Consider the following 20,108-nt stretch of genomic DNA (forward strand, 5'->3'; position numbering starts at 1 on the left):
TTCAAATTCAGCCTCAGACTCTTAATAGTTACCTAGCTGTGTGGCCTTAGGCAAGTCACTTACCCCCATTGCCTTGCAAAAAAACTTCGGAAAAAAAGTATCATATATTATATCTTTTCTTCTTCCCTATAAAGATGAGTGATTTGGGGGGGGGGTGTAGAAATGTACCGTGTGTGTGTGTATAAGCATATATGTATGTGTTTATACATGCATATATGTGTTACATATGCATCTATATAAAAAAAATTGAGGGGCGGCTAGGTGGCATAGTGGATAAAGCACCAGCCTTGGAGTCAGGAGTACCTGGGTTCAAATCCGGTCTCAGACACTTAATAATTACCTAGCTGTGTGGCCTTGGGCGAGCTACTTAACCCCATTTGTCTTGCAAAAACCTAAAAAAAAATTGAATTGAGGATATGGAGGTGGGGGGGGATTAAGGATTTGAATTCTTTTGACTGCTGAAGTCCTCTTTTCCAGCTCTATCCTATGGTTTTTAGATCTAAGATATAACACATTCCCCCTACTTAGTCTAAAGCTCCATAGTACAAGATTCACTTTGCAGTTGGCTCTGCAAAAGAGGCCAGATAGATCAAACTCATCATTTTTAGAAGAGGAAAAGTCTTCAGAGACCTTGTGACCTTTCCAGGGTTGCTTCAGCCACAGGCATGTCAGAATTTGAATCTAGGTCCTCTGACTCCAGAGTCAATGCTTTCATTAGTCTGTAACTTTTTGAACTACATTTTTTTTTGTTTCAGGCTGTAAAGGACAAGCACCTAGCAATGTTTTCATTTTCATTAGGTAAAGTTTATTATAGCTCTGCATCACTTACCAAGGTGATAACTGATTCTTTGTGGTATGCCTTAAAAATCCAGCAGTTTTAGTACTGTGTTAGCATATTGTTAGCATACAAGTTATTTCAGATACATTAGTGTATTTGGAAGACATTTTCGTCTTTACTAACCCTTCATTATGGTTTAGAAACAAACTGCACTTTACTTTGGTATGCCCTAAAAATACATATATCATGGTGTATTAAATCTTCACAAATACTGTAATTTTATTACTTCTAATGAATAACTGAATATGTCTTCTAAAGGTTAAATTCTTGTTACATAAGTTCCCCTTTCCCTATTATATTACAGTATTTACTTGATCTTCTTTCAACCCTCAATTTTTTTCCCCAAACCTAAATGTGTAGTATTTTAAAGTATTCTGTTGAAAACTTTAGTTGTTTTTATACTGTATATTCTGTTGCAAACTATAATTCTTTATAATTTTTTCATAAGATACCAAATCTTTGATTCATTTTCAGGTTGTGAACATAGTGACATCTAATCAAGAGTGTGTCAACAATATTGCAGAATCAGTAGTATTGTCCAATTTATTGGCCCTCCTGCATTCACTGCCATCAAGTGAGTATAGTCATTTGTTAAATTTGTAAAATTAAGTGTAACCAGCTTCATTTATTTGTATAAATAATGCGGGGAAATATTGCAATTAATTTGAAGAATTGTTTATCCCTGGCCTAATAGTGATCCCAGATAAACTCTCAGGGATTCACTGGGTCACTTAATTCTAGGGATTCTAGCAGATTATAGACTAATTCTACATTTGTTGTAATTGGTCATTCTCTTCTCTTCAGGCCGCCAGCTCGTTCTTGAAACTCTCTATGCACTGACCTCAAGTACAAAAATCATCAAAGAGGCAATGACCAAAGGTAGTAGAATCATTTAATCATTTATTACTCTCTGCTCCCATGGAAAAGTTTGTTTTAAGCTCTTTTGTTGTTGACTCATTTTCCCTCCGCAGGAGCTCTCATTTACTTGCTGGATATGTTCTGCAATTCAACCCACCCACAAGTCCGGGCCCAGACAGCTGAGCTTTTTGCCAAAATGACAGCAGATAAACTGATTGGGCCAAAGGTAAGCCCCCCAAATGCTCAGATCATGTTAAATGACTGAAGGGTTAAATCTTGAAGGAGAAGAGGTTCATCTATAATCATGTAATTTTCCCTAAAGCTAATAAAAGTAGGAAAGGACATGAAAACAACTTGATAAGGGAACTATGGCAAGTTAAACCTGAAATGCTCCATTTGTAGTAAGTAGTGGTTTTAATTAAATTATAATTAGAGGAACTTGAATTTAACTTCCTCCCCAAACTAAAGATGGTTTAGATATGTCTAAAAGTAGGGAAGAGTCAAACACTGTTCACCCATTTCCACTGAAGTAAAAATTTTAAAAAAGTTCTTCAGGGAAAAAAATTGTAAAAAAATGCAATGCTAACTAAAATCTGGTAACACCCATGAAAGAAAGTAGTTGTTGGAACTCTTTATAGATAATTTAGCCAATGAATTGAAAGCATTATTGATTATCAGGGATTAAATCTTGGCTCCTACTTTAAGTATCCAAAATTGGAAACATAAACTTGACGAATTTATAGCTATAATATACCTTCTTTTGATGATGAGTTACACTTAAAGTAACACCTAAAATAATAAAACTTAGAATAGACTTAGCTCCCTGCTTCTGCCATTGTATAATTTATCCAAAGTAGTCTTGTTTTATGGGATATATATCTGATGGGGTGCGCTGTGCGTGTAGGAAGAACAGATGGTGGTCAGAAGGCATAATTTGTTCTCATTGGCTTAGAAGTAACATGAACATCAAAAAAGTAATGAAGCAACTCATTTTTGAAATTATAATTCAGTTAAAATGGTTATGTGCTTATGAAACTGGCTTTGGCCAGGGAATGATACTTTTTCAATGTGATCTGCTAGGCTTTTTTAAAAAAAAAAAATTTTTATTTAAGGCAATGGGTTTAAGTGACTTGCCCAAGGTCACACTGTTAGGCAGTTATTAAGTGTCTAAGATCGGATTTGAACTCAGGTCCTCCTGCCTCCAAGACCAGTACACTGTGCCACCTAGTTCCTCTTGCTACTTTTATGTTTTGTAGAAACCAAGAAAAAAACTATATAACTTTTTTAAAATAAAGTAAAATAATGTTTCAAAATAAGTGGTGATTAAAAGTCATTAATTCCTTTCTGTGACCTTTGTGTTCAAGGCAATTATTTTCTTATAATTTAATTAGTATTCTGTGACCCTTGCTTGGTCCTTGATGTTAAATTAGTTTTCTTCAACATATGAGTATCAGAATTTTTCTGTTATAAGAAAACTTCTACTTTGTCTTAACAGTAAAGTTGTTTCCAGTGAACTTTACTTTCTTTGCAGGTTAGAATTACATTAATGAAATTTCTACCAGGCGTATTCATGGATGCCATGAGAGACAGTCCTGAAGCTGCTGTTCACATTTTTGAAGGAACTCATGAAAATCCAGAGTTAATTTGGAATGACCATTCCAGAGATAAAGTATCCACAACAGTTCGAGAAATGATGTTAGAGTATGTAAAGATTTATGGTAATAGCTGTCCCCTTAAATGAAATGTTTGTGACTGGGAAGGGGCAAACATTTATCTCTCTATCTCTTCATTAAGACTTTAAATTTGAGTTGGAAGAAGTTAATATGTGTATCATTTTCAAGATAAAGTTTGATTTTTTTTTCCTTCTTTTTTTTATACCCTCAAGGCACTTTAAAAATCAGAGAGACAACCCTGAAATAAACTGGAAGGTAACAAGAAATATCAACAGCTTTATTGTTAATAATGTCTTTTCTTTTGATTCATATTCCACTGTTAAGGAGCTAGTTGTAACATGTGTTTTATTATCCCTGTTTTGTGCTTAAGAAAACAGACTGCAAGAAGTCATCTGGCTTGGGTTACTTATATAGTCTGTTTAAATGTTTGGTTAACCATTTGATAACCCAAGTTCCCTCAGGTTACCTCAATACTTTTAAAGGAGTAAAACTTTAATTCTCTTTATTCTAAAAACTATCTTGCCACACTATGTCAGTAGCCACACTATGTCAGTAGACAGTGGTATATTTTTTTATGTCTATAAAATATATATTTATATGATGGTAGCATACTAATACATCAAAACTACCAGTTTTTTTTACTTTTTGTTAACATTAGAATTGTATTACATTCATTAAAATGTTGCAGTTCTGACAAATCCAAAGAAATAGAGCCAAATTTTATCGTGTGCTTTTGTTTATTAGCAGACTCTTAAACTTTTTCCTCTAGTCACAGTTAGCTTCTTTGTGACTGTGATCTTGATTTGTGTTCCCATTTTAGTTGCCTGAAGACTTTGCGGTTGTATATGGTGAAGCAGATGGGGAACTGGCTGTTGGAGGAGTCTTCTTGAGGATCTTTATTGCACAACCCGCTTGGGTTCTTAGGAAACCAAGGGAATTTCTTATTGCACTATTAGAAAAATTAACTGAATTACTGGAGAAGAATAGTCCTCATGTAAGCATTGATTTTTCAAATATGCAAAATACTTAAACTGTTGAAGACTGAAAAAAATCTTACTTTTTTTATTTGTGAGAATGAAATCTTTATGCCAGTGTGCTTCAGTCTGCACACTTTGCAATGAGCTTTGTTTCAGGACAAGAAAAGGCATTAACATTCAGTAGGTTTCTACTATTGACTTACTGTTAACTGACATCATTTCTGAAGTAGCCAGCTATATCCCATCATGAAAGTTTCATTCATAATATAATAGCTCTAAGAAAATTTTGGTTCCTCTATGATGATTCAGCTATCTGGAGGAGAGCTGGTATGAGGGAGAAGCAAATCTTTAAGATTTGCAGTAGAAACCTCCTAAGTAAGTAAACCTTGTAAGTAAAACAAGAAGTAGGTTGAGTTGGTAGCAGGGTAAAGAACATTTTGACAGGGTTATATGTGTTGGAAACATGCCTCAAACAGAGAGGTAGACTTGGGAGGGAGTGTGTGTGTGTGTGTGTGTATGCACCCATAAACACATCTATGTTTGGATATGGCTAAAGTAAGAAAGGGATGGAGTACCAAAGGTGTGTGAAACAGTATTTATAGCCATTCTTTGAAGTGGCAAAGAATGGGGATTTAAGAGGATGTTTATAAAATTGGGAGGATGATTGAACAAGTTATGATATATAAATGTGATGGAATGCTAGTGTTCTGTGAGGAATGATGGTGCTATTTCAGAGAATTATGGGAAGATTTATATGAACTGATGCAGAGTGAAAGGAGCAGAAACTAGAGAACAGTTTATACACTGACAATAATATTTTAAAGACAGTGAATGGAGCACTGGGTTTAGAATCAGGAAGACTCATCTATGTGAGTTCAAATCTGGCTTCAGGCATTTATTAGCTGTGTGATCCTAGGCAAGTTACTTTACCCTGTTTGCCTTGGTTTCCTCATTTGTAAACCAAGCTGGAGTAGGAAATGGCAAATCACATCTTTGCCAAGAAAACCCCAAATGGAGTCTCAGAGTCAGACACAACTGAAAACTAACATCATCAAAATAGCAACCAGGATTCTAGAGAACTAAAAATGAAAGATCTCCTGATAGAGGTGATGGACTCAGAGTGAAGAATGAGACTTATTTATTTTTGACGTAGTGCAAAGATAGTTTTACTTTACTATACATGGTTTTAACAGAGGTTTTGTTTTTCTTTTGTTTGTAATTAGGGAAATGAGATGGGGATGGAGAAGAGGGATTTTTGCTGAATTTCTGTGATTATAACACACACACACACACACACACACACACAAATTATTTTAAAAAGACAAGAACACACCACACCAGTGCTTTAGTTAAACCAGTCTGTCAATGTCTCCTGATATGAGAATTGCTAAAATACTTGGTGATTACTTCTAAAATCTTCGAGAATTTATAATTTATAAAAGTGAACTTTACTAATAATATTCCACTCAAGCAAATGACTAAATAAAAGTGGGGTTTATTTTCTTTTAAAATATTGAAAGTTAAAACTAAGACATGTTTTTCCATTTTTTTATGAATTAACTTTCTAATTTTAGTAGTTAAAACTCAAGGATCCTTAGTTATAAATGCAACATTATTAACCAGTCTATTTTTGTATGTTTGAGATTTGCTTTTTTTTTCCCCCCCCAAAGGGAGAAACCCTGGAAACTTTAACAACAGCAGCAGTATGTCTTTTCAGTGCACAACCTCAGCTAGCAGATCAAGTTCCACCCCTGGGTCATCTGCCTAAAGTTATCCAAGCAATGAATCACAAGAACTATGCCATTCCAAAGAGTGCCATTCGAGTCATACATTCACTCTCTGATAATGAGGTATTTTCCTTCTTGGAAAAGTCGGTTATATTAACAAAAAACAAACAAGTTCAGTCAGTTTTAAAATCTCTTAAATTTGATCTATCCTGATAGTGTTTTTAATATATTTTTATCAGATTTGTAACTCACATTTTATATAATAGATTTAAATTTTCCTCTGTCATATACATAATTTCCATAATACATATGACCAAATTTACTTTGATAATGAATGTATTTAATTATTCTGAGGCAGGGTTTACAGTGTAATTTTTCTTTGTAGTTGTGTGTTCGTGCAATGGCATCTCTGGACACTATTGGTCCACTGATGAATGGAATGAAAAGGCGGTCAGACACGGTTGGGCTTGCCTGTGAAGCAATTAATCGGATGTTTCAAAAGGAGCAAAGTGACTTAGTAGCCCAGGTAAACTCTAGTGTTTGTGTATAGTAAAATTAGAGTTTCTTACAGTTCTGACTTCATATGGTGCCTAAAGACTATAGGGCTAATCAATCCTCCTTAAAAGCACTTGACTTATAATTAACCAGTACATAGAAAAGATTGCCCTTCCCACCCTTAACAATGAAAATTCATCACAGCCAAAGAACCATTATGGGAGAAAAATTGAAGGTTTTAAAAAATTCACAAATTAAGAAAATGGGAAGAAGAAAGTAAAGGGATGAATTTAAGGAAGAAACTAATCCCAGGGGCAGACTCCCAGCAATGGTTGCAGTTTGAAAATGACATCTTTATAGCCTTTGATCACATCTACTAGGAGCCTCTGTTTCTTATTTGTAGTTTTTTATTTTACTTTAATTTTTTTGCCCACCAGGGTTTTTAGTGAATTACTTGTACATTACCATCTTGTTTTTTTTACACATTAATGTAAATTGATCCCAAAGGTATGCTAATAAATGTTTAACAAGCAGCTCTCCAATTAAAAAAAGGATCATGGACAAATGACCCATGTTATACATTTAGGTGCTAAGCATGGATCCAGGTATATAGTAATCACTTCAAGTTTATTTATTGGTTGATTCTTATTTTTATTTTAATTTGCGTTATTATTTTAGTTAACACTTGATCATTTCCTTAAGCCTAGACAAACCACAACACAAGAAATCAAACTCTGCTTTGTAGCATTTGCCAATTTCTGAGTATAAAGTCTTACACTGAAAATACAGCCCTTGGTTCTCAAGAGCCACATTTGGGATTAGTTCACCAAGAATACTTTTCATGAAAGCCTGACTGGGGAATGAGATTGTTGATTAAATGAGAGGATCACCAAGGGAAAAGAAGGCAAGCAGACATGGAGAAGTTGATGAGACTCAGCAGTGTCAGGAATTTTTGTTTATGAGACGGAAGAGGAAATGGGCATTTTCTTGCTATACTAATCCCCTTATTCCTGTGGTTTCAGCTACTGTTCTCCTTTTTAACTTTTTATGTACTCAGTAGATTTCTATGAGCACCCCTCAGGACCTACCTTCTATTTAGAATGTAACACTTAACTAAAATAAATTTGGGGTGCCGTAGGTTTTTTTTTTGGAGTTTTTTTATCCATGTCAGTCATCACACCTTCTCAGAGACCACTGCCAGCTCAGACTCTCCTTAGTGACATAAAAAAAAGCAAAAACTATCCCATACCACAAGAACCATTGAGATGATATCTTGCCCTGTTTAGTTCCTCCAGCTCTCTGCTATGAACAGGGAAGTGTTTCATTATCTTCTTGGAGACTCTCATTGTTTTTTTTTTAATTGTTTACAGTTCAGCTTCGTAATCATTTTTTTCCTCATTTATGTTGTCATATAGATTGTTCTCTTGAATCTGCTTGTTTCTCTCCACATCAAATTGTTATCCTTGATTGTAAGTTTCTTTATTCACATGTCATTTCTTATGCACAGTAGTATTCCATTATTTATTTCACAGTTTTCTTTTCAGTTTTCTCAATCCAGGGTCACCTCCCTACCCACCCCCCCCATGCCATTTCCAGTTCTTCAACTCTTCCAGAGAACACAACTACAATTATTTCGGTAGCTCTCTAGTCTGTTGCTTTGTCTTTGACTTCTTGGGATGTGCACCTCACCACAGAAGCAAAGCCCATAAGTAGCTTATCTTCTTGTATGGTTCCAAATGGTGTTTGGAACAACTGGACAAATTCACAGTTCCACCAATAGTGCTTTAGTGATCCTGCCTTTCTAGTGCCCCCTCCAACATTGACTTTTAGACTTCACAACATCTCTTAATTTGCATAAAGAGAATTGTTTTAATAAGCATTTCTTTTGCTGTTAGTTATTTGGAACCTATTCACATTATCATTTGCAGTTTGAAAATGACATTTTTATAGCCTTTGATCACATCTACTAGGAAAATTTGGTGTTATCTTTTGGTATCAGTTTCTTGTGTATCTTGGGTATCAAACTTTTAAGGTTAATATTTGATATGGATATTTCTTCCCTCACTGAAATGTTCCTTTTCTTATTATATCGCTTGTTTGTTTCATTCATGAAAGGCATAAAATTTGGAACTTTTCTTAATCAGCCAATAGATATGTTTAGATTTAAAGCAAGGACATTAAATGAGGGTAGAAATAAGAGACTAGAACTCTGATTTCACTGGAATAGGAAATTTTCAGATGAGAATTCCCTCTGACAGTGGAAGTTGGCATCTTCTCTGCACCTTAATGAGTTAGCTGTCCAAAGAGGTTAGATGTGACAGAGATCGAACTGGAGCCAAGCTGTTTCTGTTATACGAAAGCTTTGTCTTGATTGAATTCTTTTTTTTTAATGTGATCTTTTATATTCAGATTGCATAATCAGTTTGAGCTTATAGTAGTTTTGGGTGTAAGATGTTGGGCTACATCAAATTCCTGCCAGACTGCTTTATATGTTCTCCAGCAGATGCTGTCAAAACATTAATGCTTCTGGAAGTAAAATATTTTCCAGAGGTAATGGAACACTGTACTTAAAGTTTTCAATGCTTTTGTCCTTAGGTGGAACTTTTTCTTTGCATTTGCACTTGTTTATGTAAATTTAATCTCTATTGCCTCAAGCAACTTTAAACTTGTTAATGGTTATGCAGTTGGTATATGTTCAAAGTAAAACTGGAATGCAGATTTTCATGACTAACCATTGTATTGTTCTGCCTTTTTTCATTTGAGTGTTATTTTACAAAATTAATTAATATACTAGTCCTGAAATCTATTGTAACTGTAGAGCATTTAAAATACAGACCTCACTAGTTCTGTCCTCAATTTGCCCTTTGAAAATTGAATAATTTTATTCTTGAGAATTGATTCTAGTTACTTTTACTTTGTTCCTATCTTTTCATTAATATTATTTTTCAAGTTTTATTGTATGATTTTTTTTAACCCTCCATCTCCTGAATAGGATTTTGAAGGACCAGAAGTCTTCTTAATCTACAACTAGATTAGATCCTAATTTTTTTTAAATCGTTTGTCTTTTACAAACAATTTTTTTCCTGCTCCCCCCCCACACACACAGTCACATTATGATCATAAAGGAGAAATTTAGTGTCTAATTGGGGAATCTGGAGTTCAAACTTGACTTTGTGATTAGGAGGGCAATGCAAACCAACCTGAGAGCCCAGTTTGACTGTGTGATGATTCTAAAAAAGTATAGACAACAGACAGATGGTTGTATGAATGACTTGAGAAAGTAAAATGCTTTCCTGAAAATTTATTTCTCATTAAAATGGAATCATACAGATACTTTGCAATTCTCTTAGCATGAGAACAATATTATATTTAGGGAACTGTTAGGTGGTTGCTGTTGTCTCAGGTCTTAGCACCAAGTGAAAATCCTCTGATTTCATGGTTTAACTTTGGTTAGAACCTCTTTTAAACATAATTTTATCTGGTATTCACTTACAACAGGCCCTGAAAGCAGATCTGGTTCAGTATCTCTTAAAGTTGCTAGAAGGCATTGGTCTTGAAAATTTGGAAAGTCCAGCCGCCACGAAGGCTCAGATTGTAAAAGCCCTAAAGTCAATGACCCGAAGCCTGCAGTATGGAGAACAGGTGGGTGTGTGGGCAGCAGTGGCCTGTCAGTCAGACTAGAGACATTCTAGTGAGCTGTCACAAGTGAGACCAGAGAAGAGCATGTGAATGGAATAGTCCTTGTCCTTTCTAGCCACCTGAAAACTGGGGCCAAATTAAAGAATAAAGGTGGAGGATCAGTTGTTTGTTATTTCTAAGTAATACAAGTCATTTGACCATTTGAGCCCACTGTTAATTTATATTTAATTTATCTTCTGTTTGGACCTGTGATTTCATCTCTGTAGAAAGCTCCAGGTGAGGAAATTCCCTCTCCTAAAGAGCATCAGTACCTGCAGGGTCATCTTAGAAAAGTGCCTGAATCACAGAGAAGTTAAAAGTTCCTTGTCCAAAGGTATACAACCCTTTGTGTCTGGAGAGGGAGCTGGTTCCCGGTCTCCCCAACTTGTAAGGCCTATTCTCTGGCCAGGATCCACACTGCCTTTCTTTATAAAATTGTAATAGAAAGATTGTGACTTGTTGTTACTTAATCATTATATATTATAACTTTAAAAACCAGAGGACTTATATCTTCTGGTATTTCTGTTACTAATAAGCAAGGCTGCATTTTCAGTTTTTGTTTACATTTTTGTTGTGCCATAAGTTCTAAGGATCTAACTTTATATACTGATTTTAAGCAGTGTTAGTAATTGACGCTTCCTACAAGAGATGTATTTGTATTTAATGATTCCTTAGAGTATTTTATAACACAATGACTTCATAGTTCAAAATTATATGGATTTAAATGGACTAATTAGAGTTTTCCTGGGGACATTTTCAATCAAAAAAAAGTAACAAATACCCATTGCGTTTCTATAGGTAAATGAAATCCTTTCTCGCTCTTCTGTCTGGAGTGCCTTCAAAGATCAGAAACATGACCTGTTCATTTCTGAGTCACAAACAGCTGGATACCTCACAGGTCAGTACTTTTGAGCTTTATCTCTGCTTCAATTAAATCAGGTCTTGGAGTATTGATAAAATGGTGTTTTAGGTTCATCCTAACCTAACCTGGCCTGCCTTGAAGTTCCTCATCATGGGTTAGGATGTTGTCCTCAAGCCACTAAGGCTCAGGGCTCTTGGGCTTTTTTTGTCAGCATATTAAAAAACTACGTGGGCTTTGTTTAGTAGACTACGTCCTCTGGTCAGTTTGGATCCATTTGTAATATATGCCTCATCCCAAGGAAAAATATCTGTTTTTCCTGAAATTCTTAGAAAGTGGCACAAAGAAACAGGTATGATATTCTCTTTATTATTGAGAATATGGGCTAAAGATTCAGATCTGTCAATACTTAAAAAAATAAATGAGCAAATGACAACTTTAAACTCCTAACAACTAGTTGATATTTGTCAAAGCTTTGGGGTTTAGGCCCCACATGAAGGAAAACAAGAATGAAAATTCCTTTGGAGTCCAGGTTAAAGGTTCCCTTGAAAATGCCTCTTGTTTGATGATGTTACTATAGACACTGGTGACATCCCCTTTGCAGTATTTGAGGAGTATAAGCTGTATTAAGAATTTGTTGGGGTTTAGAGGAATTTTGATTTGTATGCACAGTGTAATTACTGAGATAAAGGTTCTTCTTATGTGGAAATGAAAATTGAAATTGCAGCTTATTTTTCTACAAATTACATGGAAGTGTTTGGCATCAAACATCCTTCTACACATGACATTCAAATGCAAAAATTGCCATGACTGAATTAGCCAGGCCTCAAGAAAAGCCTGAAAACTGAATGTTAACAGTGTTGGTTTGTTACCCTGGTATTTCCAAATAAGCTTTAGCTGTTGTCTGATTTCCAGCATTACAGATTTAGAAATCATAGCAAAGAGAGAGAGTCAACAAATAAGTAGGACAGCTTTAGAAAAATGTTACATGATTGTGTGATTTTTTTTATTTTGTTGATTTTGTTGCATTTTTCTTTCCTCATTAACACTTTTTAACATTAACATCTTGAAGTACAAGGTGCTCTGAAAATCAGTCTATATAATTCTCATGCACGTTAAATATCTGTTATGTATAATAAAGAACTGGGAAGTGCTTAAAATGGAAAAATTAAACGTATGACATCTGTCCTAAGGAAGCTTGTCTGGTCTAACATGCTTCTGTGCTCTTAATTTGAACTTCTTTTCTTTTCTAAACCTCAGGGCAGAAACATTTAATATCTAGATTTAGAGCCACCAAATCCATTTCAGTGTCTATTTTAAACTTTAATAAAGTGTAATTCATTGTTTTTGAAATGTTTTAAGTCTTTGGGCTCCATGTAGCAGCAGCTTATAGTAATCACATTTTATAAACAAATATTCCAAGGTGAGAGCAGAGATAGGAAAAGCTACTTCATTCTAAGTAGAAAAGCCCAGGAAACAGTATTGCTGTCCACAAGCTGAAGAGTAGGCTTTGCTAACTACAAGAGCACTTGCTCTGACACCGCGGGTTCCCGAGGCAGTCATGAGCACATGGGTTTCATGTTTGGGCCTCTTCATTTTTAACATGGACTCTTATGTTCTCCCAAAGGACACCCATAGAGCACCTCTCTACCATGAAAGTTAAGTGAATAGTTCCTTCTAGTGTAGGTCAGTTATTTGGAACTTAGAAAGCATTTTTCTGTCAGACCACCCTGGCCTGCTTTGGAAAAAAAGCAGAATCTGACAACCACAAATAACAGCACCATTGCTTTGGGAGAATACAGTTTAGGATACAGAGGGTGCCTTCTCCCTATCCAGGGTTTAAGAACTTTTCACTAAGAATAATGGGTCCCCCTCTCCCTCCCTGCACATTCTAAGCCACTGATGGTAGCTCCTCTGCCCTTTGACGGTAGGTCCAGTAGGGTTGGCACACTGGGCAGAAATATGGAGATAAATCTGAAAGGACAGACTCTTGGGATGACAGAGAACTGAATTGAGGGTCTGAGACATGCCACAGATAGAGAGAGTCCATCCTTGGGCAGTTGCCCATCACCCTTCTTTTTCCACTCCTGAGGCTAACTCACCTGGTACTTTCTCATAGCCCTATTGATTGATTCTGATCACAGGGTTTCTCCCTTCTCTGTGGCTTATCATTTTGTAGATTATCCCTGAAATCAATACAGTTGAACATTTTTATTGGTAGAAATCCAAATAGGGTATCCTTATGTCTAAAGGATCCCTGCCAAGTCAAAGGTAGCTCCACTCCATATAATCTACAGAGCTGTCAGTAGGTAGCTCACACTGGGGTTATTCGCTTGGCCCTCAGCTTCATCACTCAGGAATGAGATCTTGTCAGGGATATCCTTTCAGTGGGACAGAAACTTAAAGTGTGAAATGTTAACTGGGCAGCAGATTTGTCCCATCTGAAACACCAGTGAATTAATGTGAACTTTTAGTTTGTTATGTGGCCTACATTTGTTGACTTGTTCAGTGTATTTTCTACTTGGATACTTTGGCTTCCTCATTGCTCTACTGTCTGCCATAAAGGTGATATTATAAGAAACTCCATTGAACTTGTACATTCATTGACAGGAGATTTTGTTAATGTGAAACAATTATTTGAAATTATTTATAACTTAGAGAAGAAATTATTTTATTATAATTATTATATCTAAGCATTCTGTAGCTAAACTGCAAGCAGGGAATATATCCAAGAAGGAAAGTGTGATATTTATGATTACACTAATTTCAAGCATTGAGAAACATCTCTACTAGACTTTGAGAATAAACCAAAACAGTCTGTCCTCAAGGAAGATAAAGGTAACTAGGAGGTCACATTGAACTGCTGAGGAATCCTTGGTAATCTGGAAGAGCTTTTCCATGGAGTCAGATATCAGCAAGTGAGTGAGGGCAGAGTTAGTTAGACAAGGATGTAGAGAAATTTGACCTTAAAAGGCAAGAGAGCTAGAGGAGAAAGAATAGAGAGGATTCCTAAGTGTTTTTTGGGTATTTTAAGGAACTTTATTGGGTTTTGTTTTGGTGGTGGGAGAAGCATATGGAAGGGTACCTGCCACTTAGAAAGTGTGTTTAGCTAGCAAAAGGAACTGTACAAGGAGAATTGGAACCAGACCAACAAGAAGCAACTGCTTCTGTTGGTTGTGCCCTTTCCCACCCCACCCCCAACAAATCCACTTTGCTGTGCTCAGAGTTCTTATTGGAAATTAGCCTAAAAGTGCTTTAATTCCTCTCTGAGTCAGACCGTTTTTTTTTCCTTCTCCTGGATGTGAATGGTTCAACTTCCCAGGTAGCTTTGTTTTGAGGACTTGGATGCCCCACTCCAGGGTGAGCCTGAGCCCCCGAGCATCATGGAGGGGAGTGTCTGTGCATTCCCGAGCATTAGGGATTAAGAGAGACCAGGAGACAACATTGCAGGAGAACAGGAATTGGATCCTGGCCAAGAAGCTGAAGGCCTGGCTGATGTCTGGCATCAGGACGGTGGAGGACCCACTTCCTGCAGTGCTGAGAGCGGCGAGCTTTCTTCAGGCCCAGGGGCTTCCCTTGGGCCACTTTGGTCAGCAGTGGCAAGAACTCAGTCACATTTCTGTATTGATTTCACAAACTACTTTCTCTTCTCTACATTGATAACAGTAGTTTTTGAAGTAAGCTCTGAGCCTGCACTTTTCCTTTTTTTCTACTAAGTTTTCCTGTGACAACTGACCTAAACTGGAAATTCTTAATTTTATGTACAGTCCTGTCTTCTGAGAGCCTGTGCTCCTTCCATAGGAATGAACAGCTTATTGTGTTTGAACATGCAGTCAGAGAATTTTATTTTTCTTAAAGTGAACATATAGTAAAACCTCAATGATAAAATAGTATTGTTGTTCACCAAGGAAACTAAAACAATATTTTAAATGAAGTCAATTTTATTTTAAATTAACAATTTTTGAAACTTCACACAAGATACAAATTTTTTTTGAAAGCATTAGATTATACCAGGTCTCCTCCACACAACCAGTACCCGTGACTCCATAGTTGCCATTTCAACTTCCATTTGTAGAATGCTGACAAAGCTCTGTCCTCTAAAAGCTTTGTGAGACAGGCAACACAGATTGCTGCCATTTATAGTGGGGACTTTAGCATTGGAGCTTCCTGTCGCACCTGTTTCTGCAGGTGCAACCTCTAAGAGGTTCCCACAGAGGCATTTATAAATGAATACACTTCAATAGTTTTATTTTGCAACAGTTTACATGTGAAGAGAAGACTCAAACCTAGGACCTAGTCACTAGAAGCACCTGTGCAGAAGTTTTTGTGCCTCATTTATTAAAGTCCCCCAAATACCCCTCGATGTAGCCCCAACCCATTAGGAAACTGCAGTGTGCAGTCTCATGTAAATACATGGGCCCTGACAGTGGTTTGGGGGTAGTGACAGCTTCCACTATGGAGCTGACATTTAACCTGCTGAAATCTTCCATTCAGAAGAACCTGCCATTGGAGTTCAATAACTGGTCTGGATGCAGTAAAGTGCTTTAAAATGTAGTGTCTTCGCCTTGGGACTCCCATTGTCAAGAGACAGTTCATTGATGTCTTAGTTTCTGTGAGCAGTCTGTGGAAGGCAGAGGACAAGGCCAGGACCGCCAGTGTGTGTTCCACCTTTGACAGCTTTTGTGCCTCCTGGTTACCTTCAAAAAAATGTATTGACGCTTCATCACAAGCCTGTGCTAGTGGTGAGAGTATTGGCCCCTGCTCACTTCCTTTCCCCGAGAGTTCTGGGCCTCGGTGTCCACCTAGGAAATGTTCCTCATTCTCTAGCAGAGGTCGTCCTTTCAGCCTTTCCTTGTCCTGCCTTGATCCTCAGCCTTCATCAAACTGCTCTGCTGTCTGCACTGCCCTTGCTTCTTATATCTCTTTTTTCCCCTTCAGGTGTCTCTCCTTCCCTTCTCACTGGCAGCAGTCCCCTTCACCTCAGAAGTGGGCTTTAGATCTGCTCTGCCAGCAGCTTGCTAACCTCTGTGTAGCTCTCTAAAGCAGGTAGATACCATTTTGCTAAGTGCATGTTGCTTCCACCGCGTCACTGGTCCTCCCCTCCAAATGCGCCTCAGCTCTCTGCTGTCATGTCCTACAGTTATAGCTGAACAGTCACTGTAGGGTTTCTCATGGGCAGCCTTTACCGATATGTTTGACTGTGCTTCTAGAAGGGTCTGAGTGTGGAAGGGAAGGATGAACCATTTTATGTTTATAAAAAGAGAAGCTTCAACTGACTTCTGAATGCCACCTCCTCTTGTAGAGGTCAAGCCCTGACGGTTCTGGCAGTGGTATGTTGCCCACTCTAGAAACCTTCCCATTCTCCACCAATCCCCCTGTACCTCCCAGGGGAATTTGAACCTCACTCATGGCTTTTTTGTATAAATGCCTGAGCAGAGTAACTGGTGATTCTTAAAACTTTTTCCCTTCACTTAGGGATTTCACCACAGAATTAAAATTTTCAAACTAAAAGTGTCTTCTGTCCCCCCCCACTTTCCCAGTTGTTAGCCCTACCTACTTAGGGCATCAGTGCATCATTCCTTGGCACTTATACTTATTTATACAATACCCTTCCCACTGATCTGATAATGTTAAAGGGTTGATTAGGAAAATATTTTTATTGGAAATCTGGTTAATATTATCAGTCCTCATTATTTCCATTTGACATTTTTTTTCCTCTTGCCCAATGTTTCCAGAAACTCAGCTTCCAGATAAAGGGGTAGACTGGGGTGGGGTTAGGGTTATTTCATAATGCTAAACTAGCACCCATTGGGGGGTAGTGAATTTGTCATTTTGTTGTTCTAATAGCAGTAAGACAGAAGTTTCTAGCCGCATAATTGTTTATTATGGGCAGGCATTATAAAAAACTCAGGAGTCATTTTTGTTTTTAAAGCTAAATAATCAAACAGATTATTCAGAATTCTAAGAAACTTTCAGTTTTTCATAATAGAATATAACACGAACTTTTTATATTAGTTGGTATACAATGTTAAGAAGATTGATCTTTTCTCCTCCTCCTTCTTTTCACCAGGCCCTGGAGTTGCTGGCTACCTTACTGCAGGGACGTCGGCGAACGTCCTCTCCAGTATGCCCCCTCCAGTTGACCATGAAGCTGGCGATCTCGGCTAAGAGACCTGAACTCTTCATGAAGCCCATCAATGCAGAAAGGCCAGTGCCGGGGACCACATTCCTCCATTTGGTCCTTTGAAGCAACTCCCCACTGCCTTTCTGTTTGTTTCATGACAGTGTTATTCCTTTTTCTATAAATATATTTTTATTTAGGAGAAAAGTCAGTGATTCTAATTGTATCAAGTTGTAACATAAGAAAGCACTCTGTGGATCAACCTAAATGGGTACGCAAGATTTTTTTTTCTTGTTGTACAAAAGCACATTTTGTTCCTTTGTATCTGTTTACAAGACTGTGAATCAAAAAGACAAAACTCTGTCCCAAGTTTTTATATTTTTTTTTAATTGGTAGCTGTAGTGTCGAGCTGCAGTCTACAGGAATTGGGCAAAATCACTCGTTCCCACACCGAGTCTGATGTGATCATCCTTCTCTCCCTCCAGCTTTATTAGGTTCTGTCCCCGTACCAGTTCACTGATGTCCTTGATCATTAACATTATGTCCGGAGAGCTCACAGTAGACATTCTTGTGTGTACCTGGCTTTACCAAATTGTTGAATGAGGATGAGCTTATGCGAGAAAAAAGATGTCAACACGTTTATGTAAGAGCTTGGTGGGATTGTGAAACGTTCCCTGTTACCCTGCATAGAAAGCTTTCTATATTGAATGTACATTATACAGATCATTCAGATGTGTACATAAAATTTTAAAAATAAAGGGAATTGACTGCATTGTTGATGAGACAGATGTTCTCTCATTTAATCTTTTTCTTTCAGTGCCAGTGTTCTCCAAACAGTGTTTCATGGCCCTATCCTAAATGGAATGGAGGCAGTGTGTGATCTGTGCCTCAAACCTAGTGCATCCTAAGTAAACAGTGTGCTTAATGTGGTTATGATTTGTTTTAATTGTGACTGACTCTTGGTGACCTCAGCGGGTTTTTCTTGGCACAGATACTGGAGGTTTTGCTGTTTCCTCCAGGATCCCCATTTTACAGTTGAGGAAACTTGAGGCAAATGCAGGTTAGGTGACTTAGCTAGTTTCACATAGCAAGTATCTAAGATTAGATTTGAACCAGGTCTTCCTGATTCTGGGCCCACAACTCTATCCACTTGGCCACTTGCTTGACCCAACTAACTGAGCTCAGATTTCAAAGCAGTCATCAACCATGATTGACACCTGCAAGAACTGAAGAATATAAACTGGGATGTCTTTCATTAAAATATTTAAGGACTTCTATGACTTAACAAGTGTTTCTCCTGCAACAATATTCAGAGATATACTTTGTCTTGCCTGTATTTTGGAAGACTACAACTCAGTTCCCGGGGAATCTCTATGGTGAAATCAGAAGCACCTGATGGAAACCATTTTTAGACCAGATACAGAATCTACCTTACATGGGAGCTCTCACATCTCCAAGTACCTGTTGAAAAACTGCTGTTTAGGGACAATGGTTTAATGTTAGAAGATATCTAGTCCAAAGGCTGGCCCCTAAAACCAGAAAAAACACCTTCCTCCTTCCAGCACTTAATTTGACATTAAAAATCAATTATGATGCACTGATATTTGCTAAAGACAAAAAAATTGTAATTTAGAATGGATTGCCCGCAAGAGACCTAAATTTCATTGAACCATTCTCTATTAAAAAAGTTACTTCATAACATTTTCTGTAGTTGGCAAAATACTGTCATGTGCAATGTCTTATATTATTATGTAAGTAACTGTTTTATGTGGCAAGACATCACCAGAGAAAATGGTAGCAAAGAGCTGGCCTTGGAGGCAGATTCCCAGCATCAAGTCTCTCTGACACAAACCATGTCGGCTGATTTTAATTTCCTATTGCTGCAGACAACTCTGAGGAGCCGCCACACTACAGGTCAGTGAAAGGCCCTCTCCAAGAGCTCCTGACACCAATGAAATCAGAAGTCAGTTTCAGAATAAAACAGAAACATTTAATCAAGACTGTTGTTGCCCTGGAAATTGAAAAGGATGCTGCCTGTCAATATGAGCCCATCTTTTTCCCCTAAAGAGGGGATCATTCAACAATTCTCTCTTCAGCTGACCTACTCCAGAGGAATGGATGATTTTAATTAGCCAAATATAATGTGAGATGGTGAAGATGTTTAATCTTGCTTAGAGGCAAGTTTTTCTGTAATTTTGATGTCAACACAGGCCCATATCTGAGAAATTCAGGAATGTTTTTAGGGTAAACTTGTGGGGTATGCTGGAAAAAACACTGAATTAAAAGCATAAGGGGATCTGAATCCTAGGATAGTGCTAAGCGCCTCATGAGCCTGGCCCAGTCTGGACTTCACTTTCCTCATCTCTAAAATAGGCATTTGAGCTACCGGATCTCTAAAGTCCCTCCCTGATTTAAAGTGATGTGCTTCCAACCTCACCTGTTTGGACATCCATGTTTTTATGCTTCAGTGTAGAAGCATGAAAGTATAATTATCCCCCTAGAGCTAGTTTATTAAGGGCAGAGACAATAGTTGTGAGGTTTGTGGGGGGGTTTTCCCCTATTTTTACATCATCGGTACCTAGTACATTGTGAATAAGAGGCAATATTTGAATAATATTTTTAAATTTTGAAAGCATATAAATTAAGTTGAATTAATCTTTGAGATTTCTGTATACATAAAAGTTTGTAGTGTTTTTAGATGATAAAGAAAAGTGAAAAGGATAGATGAAATTGGTCCTTTCAGTTACATGAAGTGTTAGCTACAGTTCTCTGAACCCAGAGCTACATGGCTTTGAAAACCATGTTGCCTGCAACAATTAAACATAAAACTTTCAAGAACATTGGACCTATGCAATCTAGATGGGGAGGACCCAGGCCATTGC

At 37.3% G+C, this 20,108-nt stretch overlaps 1 protein-coding gene across 5 annotated transcripts in view; it reads left to right on the forward strand.

Annotated features, from left to right (window-relative positions):
• The window catches only part of DNAJC13 (DnaJ heat shock protein family (Hsp40) member C13), a 106,079-nt gene extending 88,081 nt beyond the window's left edge, over positions 1–17,998 (forward strand). For all 5 annotated transcript variants that reach the window (XM_074195814.1, XM_074195816.1, XM_074195813.1 and 2 more), the window contains 11 exons: positions 1,313–1,412; positions 1,643–1,717; positions 1,810–1,922; positions 3,228–3,397; positions 3,582–3,624; positions 4,190–4,363; positions 6,017–6,196; positions 6,459–6,599; positions 10,067–10,210; positions 11,045–11,144; positions 17,176–17,998. In XM_074195814.1, coding sequence (XP_074051915.1) covers positions 1,313–1,412; positions 1,643–1,717; positions 1,810–1,922; positions 3,228–3,397; positions 3,582–3,624; positions 4,190–4,363; positions 6,017–6,196; positions 6,459–6,599; positions 10,067–10,210; positions 11,045–11,144; positions 17,176–17,273 — 1,338 coding nt within the window. In that variant the 3' untranslated portion in view covers positions 17,274–17,998. The remainder of the gene's footprint in view (positions 1–1,312; positions 1,413–1,642; positions 1,718–1,809; positions 1,923–3,227; positions 3,398–3,581; positions 3,625–4,189; positions 4,364–6,016; positions 6,197–6,458; positions 6,600–10,066; positions 10,211–11,044; positions 11,145–17,175) is intronic.
• Positions 17,999–20,108: the final 2,110 nt, after the last annotated feature.

Source organism: Macrotis lagotis, chromosome 7 (genome assembly GCF_037893015.1).
Source record: "Macrotis lagotis isolate mMagLag1 chromosome 7, bilby.v1.9.chrom.fasta, whole genome shotgun sequence".
Classification (NCBI taxonomy): domain Eukaryota; kingdom Metazoa; phylum Chordata; class Mammalia; order Peramelemorphia; family Peramelidae; genus Macrotis; species Macrotis lagotis.